The 21,759-nt window shown below is 40.7% G+C and overlaps 1 protein-coding gene across 1 annotated transcript in view; it reads right to left on the bottom strand.

Moving 5' to 3' along the window:
* Positions 1-21,759, bottom strand: part of CWF19L2 (CWF19 like cell cycle control factor 2) — a 62,049-nt gene that overhangs the window by 15,848 nt on the left and 24,442 nt on the right. Inside the window, exons 9-13 of the mRNA XM_049778549.1 lie at positions 19,184-19,280; positions 18,189-18,281; positions 12,130-12,246; positions 10,131-10,268; positions 530-742 (exon numbers count right to left, since the gene is read on the bottom strand). Coding sequence (XP_049634506.1) covers positions 530-742; positions 10,131-10,268; positions 12,130-12,246; positions 18,189-18,281; positions 19,184-19,280 — 658 coding nt within the window. The remainder of the gene's footprint in view (positions 1-529; positions 743-10,130; positions 10,269-12,129; positions 12,247-18,188; positions 18,282-19,183; positions 19,281-21,759) is intronic.

Here is a 21,759-nt window from a genome sequence, read left to right as displayed (position 1 = left end):
TGCAAGTGACCGACCCAAGACCAACAGTGGTTCAAATCCCAGCATCCCATATGGTCCCCCGTGCTTGCCAAGAGCAATTTATGAGCACAGAGCCATGAGTAACCCCTGAGCGCCACCAAGTGTGGCCCAAAAACCAAAAAACCAAAAGAGAGAGAAAGAGAGAGAGAGAGAGAGAGAGAGAGAGAGAAATTAAAGATAAAAAGAAAACTAAGGGGCCGGAGAGACAGCATGAAGGTAAGGTGTTTGCCTTTCATGCAGAAGATCATTGGTTCGAATCCTGGCATCCCATATCGTCCCCCAAGCCTGCCTGGAGCGATTTCTGAGTGTAGCGCCAGGAATAACCCCTGAGCGCTGCTGGGTGTGACCCCCCCCCCAAAAAAAAGAAAAGAAAGCTAAAATTTGGGGTCAGAATCTCAGCGTTCTCTTCTTCACAAGAGGATTCCTAAGGAATCCTATAATAGGACGAAGAGATGAATCTGCATATACCACTAAATCTTTTCCTTAAAAAAGTAAATATTTAATTTCTCACCTTAACACCTATTGCAACAATAAGGTGCTTGGGAAACTGGGCACTGTCAAAACAATACAGACACTTTTCCATCTGCGCAGCAAGACTCTGGTGCTCAGCAATGGCCTTTCTCCTCTGGTTCTCTTCCTCTTCACCAAAACGCTGTTGCTCGGCCGCTTTGGAGACAAACATGTCATCCAGAGTAAAATAGTCTCCATCTGTTCTTCCCATGAACTGGTAAACCAAAAGAACAGGAGGAAAGAACAGAGGCATAAGGCATTATTGTGCTATAGCACTCAAAGACATTTCTCTAAGTTCTATAATAAAGGTTACATTAAAAAAAGAAAAAAAGAAAATTTCAGCTTCTCTTCAAAGCTCAAAAGCTAACATCACTATGATCATGCTGAGTATCAATTGTGCATATATTTTTTCAAATTTAAACACTATAATTTACAAAAAGTGGTTCATAATACAGTTGTTTTGGGCACTCAATAGTCCAACAACAATTCCACTACTAGTGTGATCAATGTCTCCAGTTTTCCAAACCCACCCTCCCCAAGCAACCCCTTAGCAGACACAGACAAATTTACTTCATATTTCTTGTTGAAACAAAAGTGGCAAATGGAATTAGCAGAAAGCAGGAAAAAAAAATGTCAATTGGTGACCACTGTTCTAGCTCGCAATGTTTGACTGAAGCCCTCATCTGAGGATTCACGAAGCTAGTGGTGCTGCTAAGCCTTCTGTGGTGATTTGGATCACTGAGCTTTGTGGACTTCCGTGCAACTTTCTCATCAAATCTGCTGTGCTCCTACTAGCGTGTCAGTACTGTAAAGTTTAGAGCCATCGGCCTTGCTCCAGGAGCTGAATGGAGGACAGATGTGGGGTCTGGTTGGCCGTTCCTGCCCACCCGCATTCCAAGAAGGCCACAGAGTTTTCAGCCCAGAGACAGATCCGTGTGGAATGATGTGGTGGTGTGATCTACTCTGCAGATTTCTAGGAGATATGGTTGCTTTATATTCCTGTGAAAGGGGCCATTATCATTCCCACTGAATACCTGAGGAAACCGAACCGTAGAAACGACTTCAACTTTGGAATTAGTATGCATCCTCTACAGAAGATAAAGCATTTTTAACTGCATCTCCACAGGCCTTCTCCAGGCCTCCTCCAATATAAACTGCATTCAGGTGGTACTCTTAAAAGATACACATATTTTATTCATGCCTCCACTTAGAGTCTCAAAATTGTTTTGTATTATGAACTGCATCAACTTAAACTCTCATGCAGCCTCTCAGATCCCACACACAAAAAGGAATAATGCTTAAATTCTTGGTTTCGACAGCCAAAATGCCCCTGGTAAAATTCTATCACCTGTCTGTATCATCCCAGACAAGCTATTTAATACCTCTATGTTCTGTATCTTATGCTTTTGTTTTATCATGGTACTAATGATGTTCTATGACTAGCCTGTCTAATTGAATTCTCATCACACAGGCCTAAAACACACAGTGGGGGGAGCTCAGACATGAGAGCTGTCATCACTATTCCAAAGCTCTTCATAATCTGGCACCCAGTACGAAGTCTCCCCCGTATGTCTGCTTGCACCCCTCCTCAAACAGAGCACAAAACCGCTTGTCTATCTCTGTCTTGTCTATCTTCTTGCAGACCTGTCTGTCTGTGCCAACATCTGCCCTGACTTAGCAAGGACAACTTTAACTGCAAGTCTTTAACTTGGCCAAAGCAGATCATGCTTTGAAAACCATGTGAACAGATCCCAATGTTCATGAGAAGAATGACCCACTATGTAGAGGGTATTGTGAGAAACTTGAAGCATCCTCTTATCCAAATAAAAGAAATGTCATTATAACTTGATGGATTAAAAAAGAAATTGGGTTCAGTGAAACTAAATAACATTAAAAATATCAGGGCCATTTATGTAATGTCACATAGCTAGTAAAAGACAGTGAGGAGCACTGGCAGCTAGCACTGACTATCAGACGTGGGGCCACCTTTTCCAGGTGTGCATCCAGTGTGCAGCACTATAAGCAAAGCAAAGCAAAGCAAGACTAAAAACTGAAGAAGGCAGCAGAGGACAGTGGACAGCGCTTCCTTCCTTTAGAGATAATAAACTCTGATACCAAACAATCCTACTTACATGTACAGAAACCAAGAAAGGGACTAAAGGAGCCCAAAGCAAACAAATGAGACTTGGTCAAAGGTATTGCATTAAATAATTAACGATGGTGATGGATGGAGATGGATGGAGGGAGAGATTTTTCTCTGCCATCCCAGGCCACGTGGCTCCACAATCCCCATTCAGCTGGTGGGTCCCAGGTTTAGGTGAACGGCGGAATCACTCATCCAGAGACAGGCATCAGGAAGCATCAACTTTATTCATACCCTATCCACCACATGTGTGGCCTCTATCATAACCTTTCAAGCATTTGCTATTCTTAGCTAGCCCTGCATCTTAACTCCTTTCAGCCATCTTCCCTTTGACCTCCATGCTGGCCAAAGACCAAAAGGGCAGAGCCCTAATCCCCTGGGTCAAAGGCCTTATCTACCTTTTCCAAGACCCCTCCCAGGAATGGGCGAGGTCTTGCAGGTAAGGTCAAGAGAAAGGGTGGGGACGAGGCTTCAAAAGGAACTGGGGCCTGAGAGGACAAGGAGAGGACAGAGGGAAGGTCTGTGAGATAATGGAGGGACTCGAAGATGAGGAAAGGTTGTGGGGAAGAACTGGGAGATGATGGAGGAACAGAAGAAAGACTCAGTGCTGCTGGAGGGCCAAGGGGACATCCTGGGAGATGGAGATCTTCAAGACGTAAAAAAAAAAAAAGGTGTATTTCTTAGTCTATATAGCAAAATGAAAAGAACCATAAATTTCATCTGCAATCTATATAACTGATCACATTAGGAGCATCTAGCAAAAAGAACAGTTCTCTAACAGAAATTTGCCTTACCTAAGAATGTGTAACCTATATCTATTTAACTATAACTATATCATCATGTGACATGTTGTTACAAAAGGTTATAAAAATAAGTGCATAACTGACCAGAAAATATTCAATTTAAATCAAATCTTTTAAACACAGGCATCAGTGCTTCTTTAAGATTCCTTAAATCTGTGCTCCAAACACATGTTGCCAAACTTCTCTGATTTATTCTTAGTGTTTGGATTAAATATGGTCCAGCCTTGCCAATTACATCTGAATGGTTCCTCCACACAACTGAAATATGGTACTTATCTGAGAACAATATCTATAATTCCCTCCAGCATTTGTCTTTCATTATCTTCTCTTTGAGGTCTGCTCCAAATGTTTTTGATTTAATAGACACTTAACTATCTCCTATGACCTTTCAAATCTTTCTACATTTGTGGAAAATAGTTAACATTTGGGGAGGACAAATCACACACCATACAAACACAGTTTAAGAGAGGAAAAATGGGGAGGCTGAAGCAATAGCATGGCGGGGAGGGCACTTGCCTTGCACATGGCTGACCCAGGTTGATCCTCAGCCTCCCCAAGAACACCAGAAGTGATTTTTGAGTGAAGAACCAGAAAAAAAAAAACCCTGAGAACTACCAAGTGTGCTCTTCACAAAAAAGGGAAAAGTAGGGCCCGGAGAGATAGCACAGCGGTGTTTGCCTTGCAAGCAGCCGATCCAGGACCAAAGGTGGTTGGTTCGAATCCCGGTGTCCCATATGGTCCCCCGTGCCTGCCAGGAGTTATTTCTGAGCAGACAGCCAGGAGTAACCCCTGAGCAATGCCGGGTGTGGCCCAAAAACCAAAAAAAAAAAAAAAAGGGAAAAGTAGAAAAAAAAATCTAAAAAAAAGAGGTTAGAAAAGAAATGTGAAAATATGTATTTTGATTTAGAGTCCTTAAAAGGGTGAATGATAAAGGGATCTGAGCCCACAGACGGGGGTGCCCAGGCTCCCATTTGGGGGATCCAACCCTTACACCTCAGACTCTGGGCCTTCAGCCCTCTACCCTTTTTCTACACTCTGGACCAGCCAGTTCCTTTCCTCCCATTCCTCTCTCCCTCTTCTCTAAACACTGGCCTTTCTCTTCCCTGTCTCCAAATCAGAACTGCAGTGTTTAATCACACACAAGAGTCTTTTATTTTAAACGTTTCCTTGAAGTACAAATCACCTTTCATTATAGTCAAAGCTAATTCTCTTGAATGAACTGTCAAGGCAAGGGAAGAAATCAAAGTAGTATTGAACAGTGACTAACAGTTGATAATGATGCAAAATATGTTAACCTATGACTGATGTTTAGAATACAACCATTATCATGAACCAGTGGAACACATCTCTCTGAACTCCCAAATTTCAAAACAGCTAAGGGTTTTTAACCATTTGGGCACAAAAACATTTCTTAATTTAGTCAACTTGATAGATAATTTTCACAGTGAGAGGGTGTTTGCCTTGCACGCGGCCAAACACAGGATGGACCCGGTTGGATCCCTGGCATCCCATATGGTCCCCCGAGCCTGCCAGGGGTAACTTCTGAGTGCAGAGCCAGGAGTAACCCCTGAGCGCTGCTGGGTGTGACCCAAAAAATAAAATAAAATAAAGATAATGTTGGCAAAAATATTTTTTAAGTTCCCTGCTTTATAGAACCACATATATAGATGCATATGTACAATATTTATATATTTTGGAAGATGGCACAATATTTGAAACTGGCCTGGCAAGGGGAAGGTCCTGAACTCAAATGCTAAGACAACATTATTAGGGACCCTGACAGATCTGTGGCCTAGGGCCCAGGTGAGGAAAAATGTTCTCAATTTGAACCTGGCACCGGGAGTAGGAGCAGAGGTTAGGGAAATGCTTGCATGCACCTGAGTCAGGTTGTACCCCCTGACCTGTTTCCCAAGCATCACCGAGTACAGCCCCACAGGCTCCCAGGGCCATATTCTTGGTTGGGACATTGAACGACCTCCCTGGAGGGGGCCCTGGCCTCCTGAGCACTGCCTGGGAAGTTCCTCACACCAACATTTAAATTCAAACATAGGGACCAGAGTGATAGTATAGTGGGAAGGGCATTTGCCCTGCATGTGGCTGGCCTGAGTTCAATCCTCAGCATCCCATAATGTCCCCTGAGACACCAGGAGCAATTCCTGAGTGTAGGGACAGGAGAAAGCCCTGAGCACCACTGTTTATGGCCCAAAAATAAATAAATAAAACTTAAAATTTATGTATATAGACTTTAAAATTTTCTAATAAAGGATGGTTGTTGGGACAATTACTATATTGTGTTATAACCAAGGAAGGGTCTTTGGAATTTTGCCATGCTGGTTATATCATGACTTCAAATTTTCGTTATTTCTGACTTCTAATTGGTTGTTTCCAGTATACAATTGCATAATTAAGAACATTAGAACTACATACAACACAAAAATGGGCTCCAAGTCACCTTCTCCAGTAATTAAATGTTACATATCTAGTAAAAATACGAAAGATTATGCTCAAACCCTATCAATAATGGTACTGTGAGTCATGGTATATAAATAAAAAATAAGGAATAAAATCCATCCTAAAGTCTGAAAAATATTCAAAAGTTAGCCTATAACATAAAAATATTTGATTCAAGAGAAAAATTTAAATGCCACATTTCAAAACCATGGCGTATCCTCTGATGCCAACATATTCACAATAATATGACACACACCAGAAAAAGAAACTGATTCCATACATTTCCAAAGGTGAACTGAAGACTGATTAAATCCTAAACATCAATAAGGAATTACTTTTCAAAGTGAATCTAATGTTTCTTCAAAGAGTGCAAGAAACAACAAATTATTAAAGACAATCTAATTAAACAGATGTTTAATTCGAGATGTTGGTCTTTATATCTGTTCATATAACAGCATGAAGCCCCAGATCACCTTACTCTTAAATTAAAACGCATCCCTCACCAAGAATCAGTATCACTATGACCTACATCAATTGAGAACAGATTTTTCAATTATTACCTAAATGAAATAACAGGAAATCTATCTGTGCGTCAGCTATTTCTATAACTACCAAAAAGCACACAACAAAATCAGCAATCTGGGAAATACAGCAAGAGGAGCAAATACCTACTGAGTCTGCAATCAGAGAAAAACCCCGACTGAAATATGGCTGCTACAGCAGCTCACTGACACATTGCTTACAAGAACTGGTATGTTAGGTCAGGCACCATTACAGCACCACAGGGAGGCTGAACACAGCATAATCTTTGCTACTGAGAACACCTGCGATGGGGGAGGAGTGGGAGCAGACCAAGAGAATTCCATTACAATCACCTTCAAATACTATGAGATCACAGGACAAAGCAAGGGCTTTTGTTGTTGTTGTTATTTTGGTGCCAGATATCAAACACAATGACCTGTACATGCCAAGCATTATCTCAACTATACAGCCATAGCCCTCACCCCACCCTGATGATTTAAGTTTTAAGTTAGCTACTAACTTGTTATCCTTGTTCCTTATAAAATATCTAAAACTTAATTATTAGAGAAATACTTTTTGGGGGCACAAGAGTGATTGTTCCTTACAAGAAAGGAGAATACATATACAAGGAACACACTGAAAACAAAGCCGAAATCACTCACTGATACTGAATCACATATAAAGACTGACACTGAATTGCAATGAAACACCAGAAACTTCATGGAAACACAGAGAATACAAATGTCTACTTTTGATGACATCAAGGATTATAGGAAGTCTGGGTTATTCTAAACTAAAAATACTGGAGAATTTCCATTCCACACTCTTACTAAGTAAACAAGCAAGTTAAAAAAAAAAAGACTTTAGTGCTAGTTATAATAATAACTAATAATAATAAGCAAGTCACAGTGATTTTCGCAGAAATATTCCTATGTCTAAAAGAATAAAAAATGTCCAAAGTAATCTTCGTCCTTGTTTTGCTACATAAGAAACTCACATTAAATTCCTGAGAAATGCAAAGAACACACTTCTTTCTTTTTAATTTAATAACATTTTCAAGATGACTAATCATAAGATTTATTCACAATTTTCTGGGAAGGCATTTACTTTTCTGATCTTTGGCTTTACTGCATCAGTTGGTATAAAGCCGAAACCTTCCCTTAAGCCTTTGTTGGAAGAGGGACTATGATAAAATAGAAAGTAGAGGCAGAACTTGAGACTTTGATCCAATATATGATGTTGACTTAAGTGTAATTCTATGTATATGATACTCAAATATCTCCTCTGGAGTATAAAAAATTCCAGAGGAAAAAACAGAGTATTCTGGGGCCAGACTGATAACACAGTAGTAAAGATGTTTGCCTTGCACACAGCCGACCTGGGTTCAATCTCCAGCATCGCACATGGTCCTTCTAGCCTGCCCGGAGTAATTTTTGAGTGGAGAGCTAGGAGTAAACCCTGACTGTTACCTGGTGTGGCGCAAAAACGAGCAAACAAACAAAGAAAACAAAACAGAAAAATAGTGAGATTTCTAAGGACTGAAAGACATGTGGGTGGGGTGAAGAGTTATATCCTGGGCATAAAGTTTCTGTCTGGGACAAGGAAGAAGTTTGTTCTGGATGGAGATGGAGATAAGTGATAACGGTGAAACATCATGAATCTAAATGTCACAGATTCATGAACCTAGAAACGTTAATTGTCTTTGAACAGTTTTCCATGTATCATTTTTTGGTATTGGAGAAGGAGGCGTTTCACTTTGCTACATGCATTTTACCATAAAGTGAAAAAAGAAATGGGACCTGAACTGAAAGGCGGACCTTAAATAAATTACTTCTCTAGTTTTCTCACCAAGAGGCAAAGTTCAGAAAAATAGAAACTATTTTGGTTAGCAGACTGACCTGGAATCTAGTCTGTGTCTCTTAGGAAACATGCACATAACTAAATCAAAACCCATTATTTAGTTTGATATAGAAGCAAAAATGTTTTTCATAAAATGACACCAAACTTCCAAACGTTCTTTAGGTGGTGTCACTACACAGCATCCGAGCCCGAGTATGGGCATCCTGACCCTCCTCGGCGAGCCCCAAGGAATGTTCAATGAACATTTAAAAGCAAAGAACTTAGGCTCTGTACAAATGATAGAAATAAGTACTAAGAGTTTTTAAAATGGCCTGTGCGAAAATATATTTAGCTTCAAGTATCACAAATTTGGGAAAAACAAAAACTTAATAGAAGTAGCATCTTTTATTAAATACCTAGTGTCTTTTATGGGACGCTTTTATTAGGATCTTGTTTTCTTACGATTTAAAAGAAAATTCATCGTTACTTTTCCGTCTCCTTCCCAGGTCCTCTCATTTACTTCCCAGATTCTGTCCCTCCCATTTCATTCTCAATGCTCTAGCGCTACAAAAAAAGGATGAAATTACTGCCCATGGTGGTAACAAAATTAATGAGGAAAGATGCATATAGATCTCATGAAGATCTGCCCAAGTTTACGTTGCCAAGGAAACACTGACGTCCTGGATTTTAAATGGAAGAGATTATATTTAAAGGATGCGGGAGTCAATAGCGTGTATTTTAAGAAAAAAGCAAAACACACACCTCTTCTTCCCTAAGACCAATAAATGACACATGAAAACTGCATCAAGCAATTCAACGTGGGCAATAGTCACAACTTCACTGTTTCTGAGTCACTGAGAAGGCAGCGCCGTGTTTAAAGGAAAAGGCTGGCCTGGAAGATGAAGCCACAGCAGCAGGGCTGGCAGTGGCCAGGCAGGGCCTCCCTGAATGCCCAAACCCCCAATGAACTCGAGCCCAGCTCTGGGGGACTGCTGCTAGAACTCAACAGTGAGAGCTGCCACAGGGCCGATCTAGCCTTACCCAAGCCATTTTGTCCACTCAGTTTGCATTTTCTCACCAGTAAAAGAGGAAGGGTTCAGCAAAATGAGCCCTGTTCCCTCCAAGAATCCAATATTTTCTAATTCTGTGATGTTAACAGTAGAAGCTTTCTCGCCATAAAGAAGTTGCTATCAACTGACCAGGGAGCGCAGGATCACTAGCGCTCTGACCACTGTGGGCAATGTGATAATAAGGCACATGTAGGTTTCATCACTCCAGTTTTCGCATGTTCTATATAGTAATATCAAACACCCCAAATATTCAGATCCCTGAGCTTGGAAACCAGCTCAGTAGTCCAAGCACACATCTGTTGTGGGCTGGGGGCACTGCTTAGGTGGGAATGACCTGGAAACCCACCTCCAAAACAAAAACAAAAATTAAATTTAAAAAAAAGTCCAAGTCCCAATTGTGCGTCTGTCCCAATCAAATGTCCCAAACAAATCAATTCCAAAATGTGCATTCCTAACATATCTTACCAAATATTTATCAAGTCAAGATCTGAAAAACTAGCTCATCGAGGAAACAGATATTTGCTAGGTAGAACAGCCACTTTTCAGAACTCAGAGGTGTTGCTGGAGTGATAACACAGTGGGGAAGGCACTTGCCTTGCACACAGCTGACCATGGTTAGATCCCTGGCACCCCATATGGTCCCTCCAGCCTGCTAAGAGTAATTCCTGAGTGCAGAGCCAGGAGTATTCCCTGAAGACTATGGGGTATGGCAAAAAAAAAAAAAAAAAAAAAAAGGCAAACAATATTTCAAGGTGTCCTAGGAATATACCTTACCTTAGATGCCATTCGCATAAAGAGTTTGTTTTGATTTTCAGCAGTTCCCATCTTTTCATTCTTGACTAAATCATTTAGGCTCAAATTGTCATCATCATGAAAGTATCTGACTCTTGCTTTTTCTTCATGCGTAGAGGCCTATGACAAAACAAATATTACTTAATAATAGCATGAGTTCTGAAATACTTCTCAGACATTACATGTCAGTCTGATATGAAATGTTAATTAAAATCCACCATGTATCACAATCTTTCCTTTTCATTGATCCCGTGTTCTATTTCTATTAAAGAAACCTGAAATTTTTGTTTGTTTTCATGTCACACTCAGTCATGTTCAGGGGTTACTCCTGGCTCTATACTCGGGATTACTCCTGGTGGTACTTGGAGCGATATAGGAAGCTGAGAATAGAACCTGGGTCAGCCATGTGCAAGGCAAGTGCCCTCTCCATTGTATTATCTCTCTAGTACAGCTAATAAGAAAAATTTTAAGCCCCTTATTTAAGCTCCCCTCATATAAAGAAACAACTATCTGGTTTCTGAGGTTTGAGAAAAGTTTCCATCCCTCTTTCCCTTCTTCCCTCCTCTCTCCTTCTCTGCCACCTTGTAGTCTAAATACTGCCTTAATGTGGAAAAGTTTTCAGCTACTCAAAGTTCAGTTATCAAACTGAAAAAGGCAGAGTTTTAGCAAACACATCAAAGAGAAGGAACCATTTCTGTTCTGATTTTCATCTGCTCCATCTTGAGATTTCCTATCAACTGTCTCTAGACCAGGTGAAGAAAAGAGTTCTTGGGGCCAGAGAGTGGCACAGTGGTAGGGAGTGTGTCTTGTATGCGCTAACCTAGGACAAACCTCTGTTCAATCCCCCAGTGTCCTATACGGTCCCCCAAGCCAGGAATGATTTCTGAGTGCATAGTCAGAAGTAACCCCTGAGCTATCACTGGGTATGGCCCAAAAACCAAAAAAAAAAAAAAGAGCCCTTGATTTCAGACCTTGGTGTGTAGGCCTGCAATACTATGGAACTGTAAAAGGGGCCTCATGGCCTGCCTGAGTAAGGCCGCAGGTTTGCTCCTCCTGGGTTTGGTCTATTGAGGGAATCAACAAATAAGCTAACTAGCCAAAAAACCTAGTAAGCCAAAAAGCAAACAAGTAAACAAAACAAACCAAAAAAGGCTCCAGTTAGTAGAGTCGGAAGACGGAAAGGAAAATTGGGTTTCTGGAGCATTCTAGCAGCTCCGTGACTGAGATGTCACTGCAAAGGCATATCCCACCCAGGGGTATCAGAGCGACCACAGGCTGGGAGCCCAAGGTGCCCCTGCAAGCTCTAGGGAGAATGTCATCAGAGCCACCAGCCAGCACAGTGGGTAAAGTTCCAGCCTGTGAGTGGTGGGCCCTGGTTTGATCCCTAGCACCACACAGGAACCCCTGACCCTGTGAGGAATGAGCTTTGAGAGCAGTTCTAGAAATAAACCCTAATCACTGCCAGGTGTGGCCCCAACATCAACATCAATCAATCAATAAAAACTTAATTTTTCAAAAGAGGAGCCAGAGAGCTTGTGCAGGGCTGAAGGCACAAGCAACCAAGTCCAGTTTTAGTCCCAGGACCACAGGGACCTTTGGGTACAAGCAGGTAGAGCCCAGGATGCCCTGAGCACTCAGCGTGGCTCCATACCTGTTGCACGGCAGGGTCCAAGCCCTGGACTGCTCGGAAGATGCAAAAACAAAGAATGCAAAAATGAGCCGGAAATAAGAGCAAAGACATGCACACCCACATTTTAATTGCCCTTAAGTATTCAATGTTCAATCTTACCTGAAAATTACAAACGAATTCCATGTTTACTTTGTAAAAGACAAAGAGTTACCACAAAGAATTACAACATATTACCTTCTAAGTTTTAAATAAGAAAGCTATGTTTCTGTACAGTATTTCTAAGTAGTCCAATGCACAGAAAACCCCACAGGAAACAAAAAGAATTCTGAACTGGACCAAGATTCGAAATACCATTGGCCTCTTCCTTCTTCCTCCTGTAGATTCAGGAGCTTTTGCTGGTGTGTTCACAGGCCATACTCGTCCAGACTGGTCTGTTCTAACCAGAATCACCTCCTGCTGGTCCTCACCCTAGGGAAGGATTGAGACGTGATGTTTGAAATTAGTGTCAAAAGGGTTGCATGCTCTTATTTGATAGCAAGAAGGTACAAGACTATGTTAACTTTGCTATAATATGGATTACTATAAGCCTGCTGGATTTTCATTGCCCAATAAAATGGAACAATGATCTTAATTTCTGTTTTTGTTTTGGTTTGGTTTTTTGTTCGTTTTGAGGCCACACTCAGCAGTGCTTACTCCTAGCTCTGCACTCAGGAATTACTCCTGGAAGTACTCAGACGACTATATGTGAGACCAGGGATGAAAGCTGAGTCAGCCATGTGCAAAGCAAGTGCCCTGGTGCCCTGTGCATATCTGTCAGGCCCCAGAGGCTTCCTCCATTCAAAGCTCCTATGGAAACTTGACTACAGGAATAAAAGAAAAAAAAAAACATATTAAATTAGCTCTGCCATGATACTCAAACCACTGGCTCTCTCATTTAACAGCCCTCAAATGCTTTCCCCTTCTCTCAATTCTAATAGGACTTATATCCGACTTTTAATCTACATTATTTTTCCTACAAACGTTTAGCCAACATGTCTGGTACAGTAAAGAATAAATATAAATATTATTCTGTGTTAAGGACAGATTGCCTGGTGCTAGAGAAACAGTAGTTTGGGGAGGGCATTTGCCTTGACACAAAGCCAGCCTGGGTTTGATCTGTCATTCCATATGATCCCCAAGCAACACCAGAAATAATTCCTGAGTGCAGAGCCAGGAGTAACACTTAAGCCTATCGAAGTGTGGCCCCCAAAAGCAAAAGAAAAAAACCCACGAGAATGTTCTTGGAAGGTCCTAATAAAGAATCACATGAAGAATAGTGAAGAACTCTCTCATTAGAAAACCACTTTAAAGTAACACCAAGAACTTGTCTGACATTCCAGTGTTTTCTCATATCAGAGTCAAATACTAAAAATGTATTTCATTTCCAGATAATAAAGATTAGATTACCTGTTAAGATAAATGAGAAAAATCCATATCAACTATTGATCTTATATTTACAATTAATAGTAAATGTAAAGATTAGCACTACTTTTTTTCTTCAATTAATCAACATAAATGAATGAACTATTGTATCTCAAAGAGATTCTCTACTCAGGCTCTTCTCCAATAATAAGAATGACAACATATTCTGAGCTGGCTTCTAAGTTGATCACAATGTTAAGTCTAAGTCGAATTTCATTACATTAAACCTAATGTATATTTACCCTTATCGTATATTTATCCCTTATCTTCCTTGCTTTGAAAGTCTTTGGTTCAACCTGCTCTAATCTCAGTCTGAAACTTCTTCCTTCATTTGAACATCTTTGATTCAGCCTGCTATAATCTCAGTCTGAAATTCTGTCTAGGCCAATTTTAAACAATCTCCTGTTTCTTTTTCTTTTCTTTTCTTTTTGTTTTTGCTTTGGCTCACACCTGGCAGTGCTCAGGGATCACTCCTAGCCTGCAGGGCTCAGGCATCAGATGTGGTGCTGGAAATCAAGCCTGGGTCAGCAAGGCAAACACTGTACCTAGTATTGCTCCAGCCCCTATTTAACTGTAGCAGAGCTAATATTATTTTCTTGCCATTGATTTAGAACTTAATGAGATTCAGTTCATCCTATACTTAAATTTATTTAAAAAAATAAGGATAAATGATGCCACAAGATTTTAATAATTCAATAAATTTCTACATTTATTGAAAGTCCCAGCACACAATGTGCTCACCAAGTCTCATGCATTACTACTAATAACTCTTGGTCGCAGGAGCACTAATACCATCCATGTGGATTGGCATGATTGTCTTGAAAAACAAAATATTGACATTCAAAGTAATACATTTAGGAAAAGAACTAAAAGTAAAAAATCATAAGGAAATTAAATGCAAAGTGGTAGTGATGGTAGTCATTATTATCAAATATATCTGAAGATGCTCATTGAGCACAGATTTCTAAGCCGAACCAGATTTTATGACTTGCTTTCTTGTTTTAGTATTGTTAACTTTACTCAGATATTAATTTTCTTTTTCACAAATCTTTGTTACTATCTACTCCAATTACTAATCAGAATCTGACTTTCTACTGTTTTAAAAATTAAAAACTGCATTGTCAGCTTTACTAAAAACCTAAACTTGACTTTGTACAACTACCTTCAATAGCTATGCATTCTATCATTTGGCTAAAGTAAATTTTGGGGGTAGAAAAGGTTTAGTGGAAAGAAAAAAAAGAAAGAAAATCTCCCCATTAGGGGAAGAACTTAGTATAGGACTAAGTTTGGCTAAAGCAATTTTTATATCTTTTTCTGTTCAAGAATAACATTTACTTTAGGGTTAACTTGTTTCATGTAAACCTTTCTCCCCTTGAATTGTTAATAAATCATATAAATATAGCCCTTCCACATCTATCCCCAAAATATCCAAGAAGATAACAAACCAAGTGCTATTAGGCTTAATTCCTCAATTTCTTTCAGAAAATACCTGATACCCTCTTCCCACAAATTATCTGAAGATTAAAATATATTTCTTTTTTTTTTTTTTTTTTTGCCAGTAGAGCAAACAAAACTTTCTATCTCCTTTGCCATTATGCAATGACTATTTCACAGTTTACTGCAAATGATAAGCTAAATTCCCTGCAGTATTGAAAAAAAAATCACAGTGGGCTTCCCTTTTCATAAATGTGTTGAAAATGTAATTCCCTGGAAGGATTATTTACAGGGAGGCATGACGCAGGACCAATTAAAAGCTAATAGTGTTAGGATTAGATTTAACCTGATACAAAACGGGCAACGGAACCAGACTCCATGGATCTCATCTCCCCGTGTCCAACCATACGTTACATGGAGACGCTATTGGCCAGGCTTGTTAATAAGAAAGAGATCCCGGTGAAGGTCAGGCTACCATTTCAAAGTCATAGGTCATTTTAAGAACTCACAATAAAAAGGTATGGTGATGGGACTGGCCCTGATACACTGTACATCTGAAACACAATTATGAAGAATTTTGTAAACCACATGGTTTCAATAAAATATTAAAAATAAAATTTAGAAAAATTTAGAAAAGAACACATGGGCCCAGAGAGATAGCACAGCAGCATTTGCCTTGCAAGCAGCCGATCCAGGACCAAAGGTGGTTGGTTCGAATCCCGGTGTCCCATATGGTCCCCCGTGCCTGCCAGGAGCTATTTCTGAGCACACATCCAGGAGTAACCCCTGAGCACCGCCGGGTGTGACCCAAAAACCAAAAAAAAAAAAAAAAAGAAAAGAAAAGAACACATGTACACAAAGGGATGGTGTTGATACCTGGTATGACTGAAAAAGCAACCATCAACAAGGTTTTAACTCTGTATCTTATGGTGACTTAATTTTAAAAAAAGATTCACAATAAAACTACAGAAAACAAAATACAACTACACAACAAACATTTCAAATATGTCTGAGTTGTCTGTGGCGTGCCAAGCACTAGATATAAACTCAAAAAAAGGTAGGACTTGTTTTAAATAGTAAATAGTTCACTCTTGAACAGGTAAGAGAAATAAGGAAACTAGCAATTTAGAGAGCTGGTTTGCCACTAAAGCCAAAACTATACTCACAGATGGATGGATCAGTCAAGAAATTTTACATGCTCATATAATCTAACATTTCTAAGTTAAGTAATGAAAGAATTCCTCTCTGCTAACAGACTATAACTGAGATTTTCTTTTTTTCCAAAAAGACTAAATTACTACCTCAAGTATTTCGGGATTTTTCTATTAAAAAGTCAGCAAATTTCTCCCATCCAAGTACAGGCCCGACCCTGCTTAGCTTCCAAGATCAGACAAGATCCGGTGCGTTCAGGGTGGTATGGCCGTAGACGAAAAGTCAGCCAATTTGCGTGAAGTAAAGCCAACTTTAAATTCTGCTTTCATCTCAAAAGACTAATTTAAAAGAGATAGGGCTAGAGCCAAAGTGGCCAATCCTGCTTTAGTTCCTGGCACCCAGTGTGGTCCCCTAAGCACTGCCAGGAGTGATCCTGGAGTGCAGAGCCAGGAGTAAGTATGGCCCTCCATCCTACCCCCAAGAAAGGTAGAAGAATCAAAGTACTCCCTGAGGAATAAGTACCTATGAGGGAAGTGAAATATTTCCAGAGGACTAGTAGAGGTTGGTCTACACACAGGCCTGGTAAAGCCTAAGGACAGTCCACACAGCCCATCTCTGCAGAGAGGGCAAACATTTTTCTTTCTGCTAAAATCATTGAAATAATGGACAATGTAGTTTCCAAGGAATAAAAATAGTCTATGGGTTACTCTGCTATTCTTTAAACAGTAAAAACATTATGTACAGAAGACCTGCTTTCATCTTTTCCACTTTTTCAGTTTATAGTTTTCAATCTGGGGAACCCCAAGATCCCACTTGAGAAGTGCAACCAGTTTCAGAATCATCTTTTTTACTTTTCTCTTTATTCTGGTGAATGTGGGTCATTCCCAGCAATGCCCAGGGGTTATTTCTGGCTCTACACTGAGAACTACCCCCAGGCTATGTAGACCATATGGGATGCCAGGAATAAATCCCAGGTCAGCCACATGCAAGGCAAGTGCCCTCCCTGCTGGGCTGTTTCTCTGGCCTCTGAGCTTCAGAACTTTCTTAGACAAATGACAAGTGTACAAAAAGAGGCACAGATTGGAGGGTGATAAAGATACAGAAAATATATGATTCAAAAAGACAAAATTCCACAGAGAATAAATATATTTAAGATCTTTGAAGTTTGGGCTAGAAAAGGGCTAGAGCACATGCCTGGCATATGGAAAGCCAGATATGACCCTGGCACCCCACAGTGCCCTGGGCACTGCCAAGGCTGGTCCCTGAGCAGCAGGCCAAGAGTAGCTCCTGAATACCATAGGGTGTGGTCCCAAAACTAAAATCCCATTGAGCAATCTCTCCTCCTACTCTTAAAAATGAAATTACAATGGTCCTGTCAAAATGTCATTTTCTGCTCCTAAACCTTGAATAGCGTTTTGTTCCAGAGTCCCACCTCTTGACTGAGACTCCAAGGTTAACCTGACCCAGTCTCCCCTAGTCTCTCTGTGGAGACCCCGCGACCTTCTCCTTCCCCTTTCACTTCTCTCCTCTTTCGACAACAAGACCTCATTTCTCAAGTGCACTTCATGCAGCTTGAGATGAGCTGCGCCTATTTCGAGCCTTTGAACAACAGTGTCACTTTTCCAGTGAGAACCAATATGCTTGGGCCACACCATCGGCCTTCGAACTGGAGACTCCCACTCCCCTGTCACAGGGGAACTTTCTGGTAGGCAGAAATCATGGTTTTATGGTTTCTTTTCCTCTCTTCCGATCCGAATGAAACTGTTCAAGCAAGTGATTATATCTTCCCATTCATGAACAGATGGAAGACCATAGGACAAGTATTGTTTTACATTAAATGAGTATCAAGTCAATTCCATCATTCTGTAGGGAAAGAGCTTAATAAATGTCAATGAAAGCACATCTCCTTGACTTGAAAATTTTACCAGGACATATTGGTGGAGCATGAAAGAATACAAATGCGGGGCCGGAGAGATAGCATGGAGGTAAGGTGTTTTGCCTTTCATGCAGGAGGTCATCAATTCAAATCCCGGCATCCCATATGGTCCCCCGTGCCTGCCAGGAGCAATTTCTGAGCATGGAGCCAGGAGTAACCCCTGAGCACTGCCGGGTGTGACCCAAAAACCACAAAAAAAAAAAAAAAAGAAAGAATACAAATGCAAACAAATTTTACAACAAGCAAGCAAAGACATAATACATACATACAGAGAGAAAAAGAGAGAGAGAGAGAGAGAGAGAGAGAAAGAGAGAGAGAGAGAGAGAGAGAGAGAGAGAGAAATAATTCACATTAGAATGCTATCACTGCCAAGCAGTAGCATTATTTAAGGTCATTATTATCTATCAACAAAACTTTTACTCCTTACCTTTACTTCAGATTTCTTTGATGATACCTGTGTTATGGTTCCTTTCAGTTGATTTGCCTTTTCAAGTTGGGCTTTAAGTTGTTCCGCTAATTCCTAAAAATAAAAATATCCATAAAATGAGTGTGACATATAGTTGAATTCTTCACTGTAGAGCATTACACATAGATACAACAGGAAGAAAAGCTAGCACTGCAAATACTCCTGCAGTCAACATCTAAATTCTTATCAACTATGGTCTGGTATCTTACATTTTTAATAAGCTTGTCTCAATTACAAACTTATTAACCCCTGTGGCATTCATCCCCTGGAATGAAGTAATAGGTCTCCAAGGAAGAAACAACCCAAGGCCCAGCAGGACCCAGGAGAGCACAGAGAGGAAGAGTGAGACCTCGGGGACTTGGGTGAGTGAATCTCCCGCCCCTAGAGTTTCCATCTCTGGGCTGGAGTGATAGTACAGCAGGGAAGGTACTTGCCTTAGGACACTGGCTGGCCTAATTTCAATCCCTAGCACCAATAGGGTCCCCCAAATTCTGCCAGGAGTGATCCTTGAGCACAGAGCCAGGATTAAGCCCTGAGCATTGCTGGATGTGGCCCAAAAACAAAAGAGAGAAAGCTTCCATCCCTGAGAAAGAGGAAGAGGAGGGTTGAGGGGTCTTGTCTCTACCATCACTCAAGTATTCCCTCCCCCAGCAATAAATTAAAGAACAACAGTTATTTTCAAAATGTGCTACATCCATACTGCTAAGTCACTTCTAAAGTTATTCCTGGGGCTGAAGCGATAGCATAGCAGTAGGGAGTTTGCTTTGCATGAAGTCCACCCAAAACAGACCAGGGTTCAATTCTCCACATCCCATATTGGGCCCCAGCCTGTCAGATGCGATTTCTGAGTACAGAGCCAAGAGTAACCCCTGAGCGCTTGTGTGTGTGGCCCAAAAACAAAATAAAACAAAAAATGTTATTCCCAAGAAGACAGATGTTACTCTTCTGAGTCTTACCATATTTCCCATCATTTCTGCTTTGATAATCTTGGCTCCCAACTTGTTCTTTTCATCAGTACTCAGGACACGGGCGGGCATATGCTCGGGACTATCTCTGTTTAAAGGGGTCAGATGACAGCACATGAAATACAAGTTAGAATACAAGCAACTTCAAGCTGCAAATGTGATTTTGATTGACCACAGCACCAAGACATCACTGTTCTAAGGCATTAAATGCACAATCCCCTTCAACGTTCTACTATAGAGCAATAATTCAAGAGTCTCTGTTATCATGCCATGTTTACTCTCTACAACAGTTGCCATGATAACATCAAAAGTCTCAACCCCAGTGAGGTCTCAACACACACAGGATCAGGCCATGATTGTGTATGTCTGGAAAGCCCTTCTCAGCCGATTTGACATGTTATTGACCATATAAGAAATAGTGACTGGGAAATGTAATGTTCTCATGCAAAGGATAAATGCAATAAGTATGTGTTCTTTTGTACTGCCAGCCCAGAGTTAGTCAGACAACATAAATCAACGTATGACTAACACGATACATCAGACTTACACTGTGGAAGCTGGACAAAATTCAAAAAAGGAAATCTCCAGCCGAACACTGCTCACGCACTCTGCCCAGCTTTCTGCCTCAAGAAAGACTTAAAAAATAATGTGCAAGTACTTTGGGGGAGGTGGGCCACAAATATTGAGCCATGTCCAGCAATATTCGGGGCTTACTCCTGACTCTGCTCTCAGGAATCACTCCTGAAGGTGCTCAAGGGACTATATGGGATGCCAGAGATCAAACCAGGGTTGGCTGCTGCAAGACAGGTGCTCTCCCGACTATGCTCTTCTCTCCAGGATCCCAAAATTTTTAAAAAAATAAAAATAGGGTGTGACGAGAGAGTATATGTTAAGGAGCCTGTTTGGTAGGCAGGCAACCCTGGTTTGATCGCTGGCACCAAATATGGTCTCCCAAGCCCAACCAGGAGTGATCCCTGAGCACCACTGGGAGTGGTCCAAAGTCCCCTGCAAAAACAAATTTGAAAACCCAGAAGCTCATTAATATAATGAATGATATTGACAAGACTAATTTGATCCAAATATTAAAAGCAGGCAAGTGACCATTAAAGAAATGAGAAAAGCAGAATCATTTTAAACACTCTGGGAAAAGATGTTTGGATACAGGGCTTGAGCAATAGCACAGCGTGGAGGGTGTTTGCCTTGCACGCAGCTGACCCAGGTTCAATCCCCAGCATCTCAAATGGTCCTCTGAGCCTGCTAGGAGTGATCCCTGAGTGCAGAGCCAGAAATAAGTCCTGAGTACAGCCAGATGTGGAGACTCCCAGACAAAAAGAAATTTGGATGCAAAGACAGACCTAATAATGCTCAACATTAGCAGTCACTGGGAATGAAAATGATCACAATGGAACACTGCTACGTAGCCACCAGAATTGAGCAAATAACAAAACCATTCATTCCAGGCTCTGCAAGGATGTAAAGGAATTGAAACTAACACAGCTGATGAAAATGTAAAATGCGCTCCCCACTTAGTAAAACATCTGACAACTTAAAATTTACTCACATAATAACATTCCTCTCCTAGGTAGTTATGAGAGAGAGAAAGAGAGGGAGAAAACAAATACTCATTCAAAGGCTAATACATATTGTCCAAGAAGATCTATTTATAATAGCCCAAAAGGGACAAAAATGTAAACACCGACCAAAGGGTGAATGCAGAAACAATCTCCAGTTTATCTAGCCGCGGCATAATATCCCTTACTACAAAGGAAACAAACTGCTGTTTTATGCAGCAGCAGGGATGAAGCTGAGTGAGAGAAACCAGACCAACAGCAGGCCATAATGTATGATCCAATTTATATAAAGCTCTAAAAAATGCAAACGAGTCTACTAGTAATGCAAGCAGTAAGAGGTTGCCAAGAAGAATGAAAGGGCATGAGAGAGACAGAAATGGGGTTTAAACAGGCAACAGAAAACTTTCGCAATATAAAAATTTCAAAACCTACAAACTGCACACTTCATATATACATTCCATCAATATTCACAGATGCATGCAGTAATATGTTTACATAAACTTCTACAAAGCCTTCTTTAAAACTCATAAGTGAGGAAAATTTGACAGCAAAAATAAATCATAATCTCAAATAGAATGGGCATGTCCATGACATTATTAGTTCTGAATTCCTAGGTTTTATCAGAGTCCTAATAGAGCTGTATTAACCTAATAGATATTCAACATATATCCTGAGCAAGTAATAGCAAAGTATAAAGAAACAGTCAACTCAAAACTTGATCTAGAGGGGCCAGAGATAGCACAGCAAATGGAGTGCCTGGGTTGGATCTCCGGCATCCCAGAGGGTCCCCTGAGCCTACCTAGAGTGATCCCTGAGTACGGAGCCTAAGCACGGCCAAGTGTGGCCCACCAAAAAAACTAGACCACGTATGAAAAGTATTTTTTTTTTTTGGGTTTTGGGGCCACACCCGGCGGTGCTCAGGGGGTTACTCCTGGCTGTCTGCTCAGAAATAGCTCCTGGCAGGCATGGGGGACCATATGGGACACGGGGATTCGA

The sequence above is a fragment of the Suncus etruscus genome, chromosome 8 (assembly GCF_024139225.1).
Source record: "Suncus etruscus isolate mSunEtr1 chromosome 8, mSunEtr1.pri.cur, whole genome shotgun sequence".
NCBI lineage: Eukaryota > Metazoa > Chordata > Mammalia > Eulipotyphla > Soricidae > Suncus > Suncus etruscus.
Note: the sequence above shows the minus strand (reverse complement) of the source record. Positions and strands in the feature narration are given on the sequence as shown.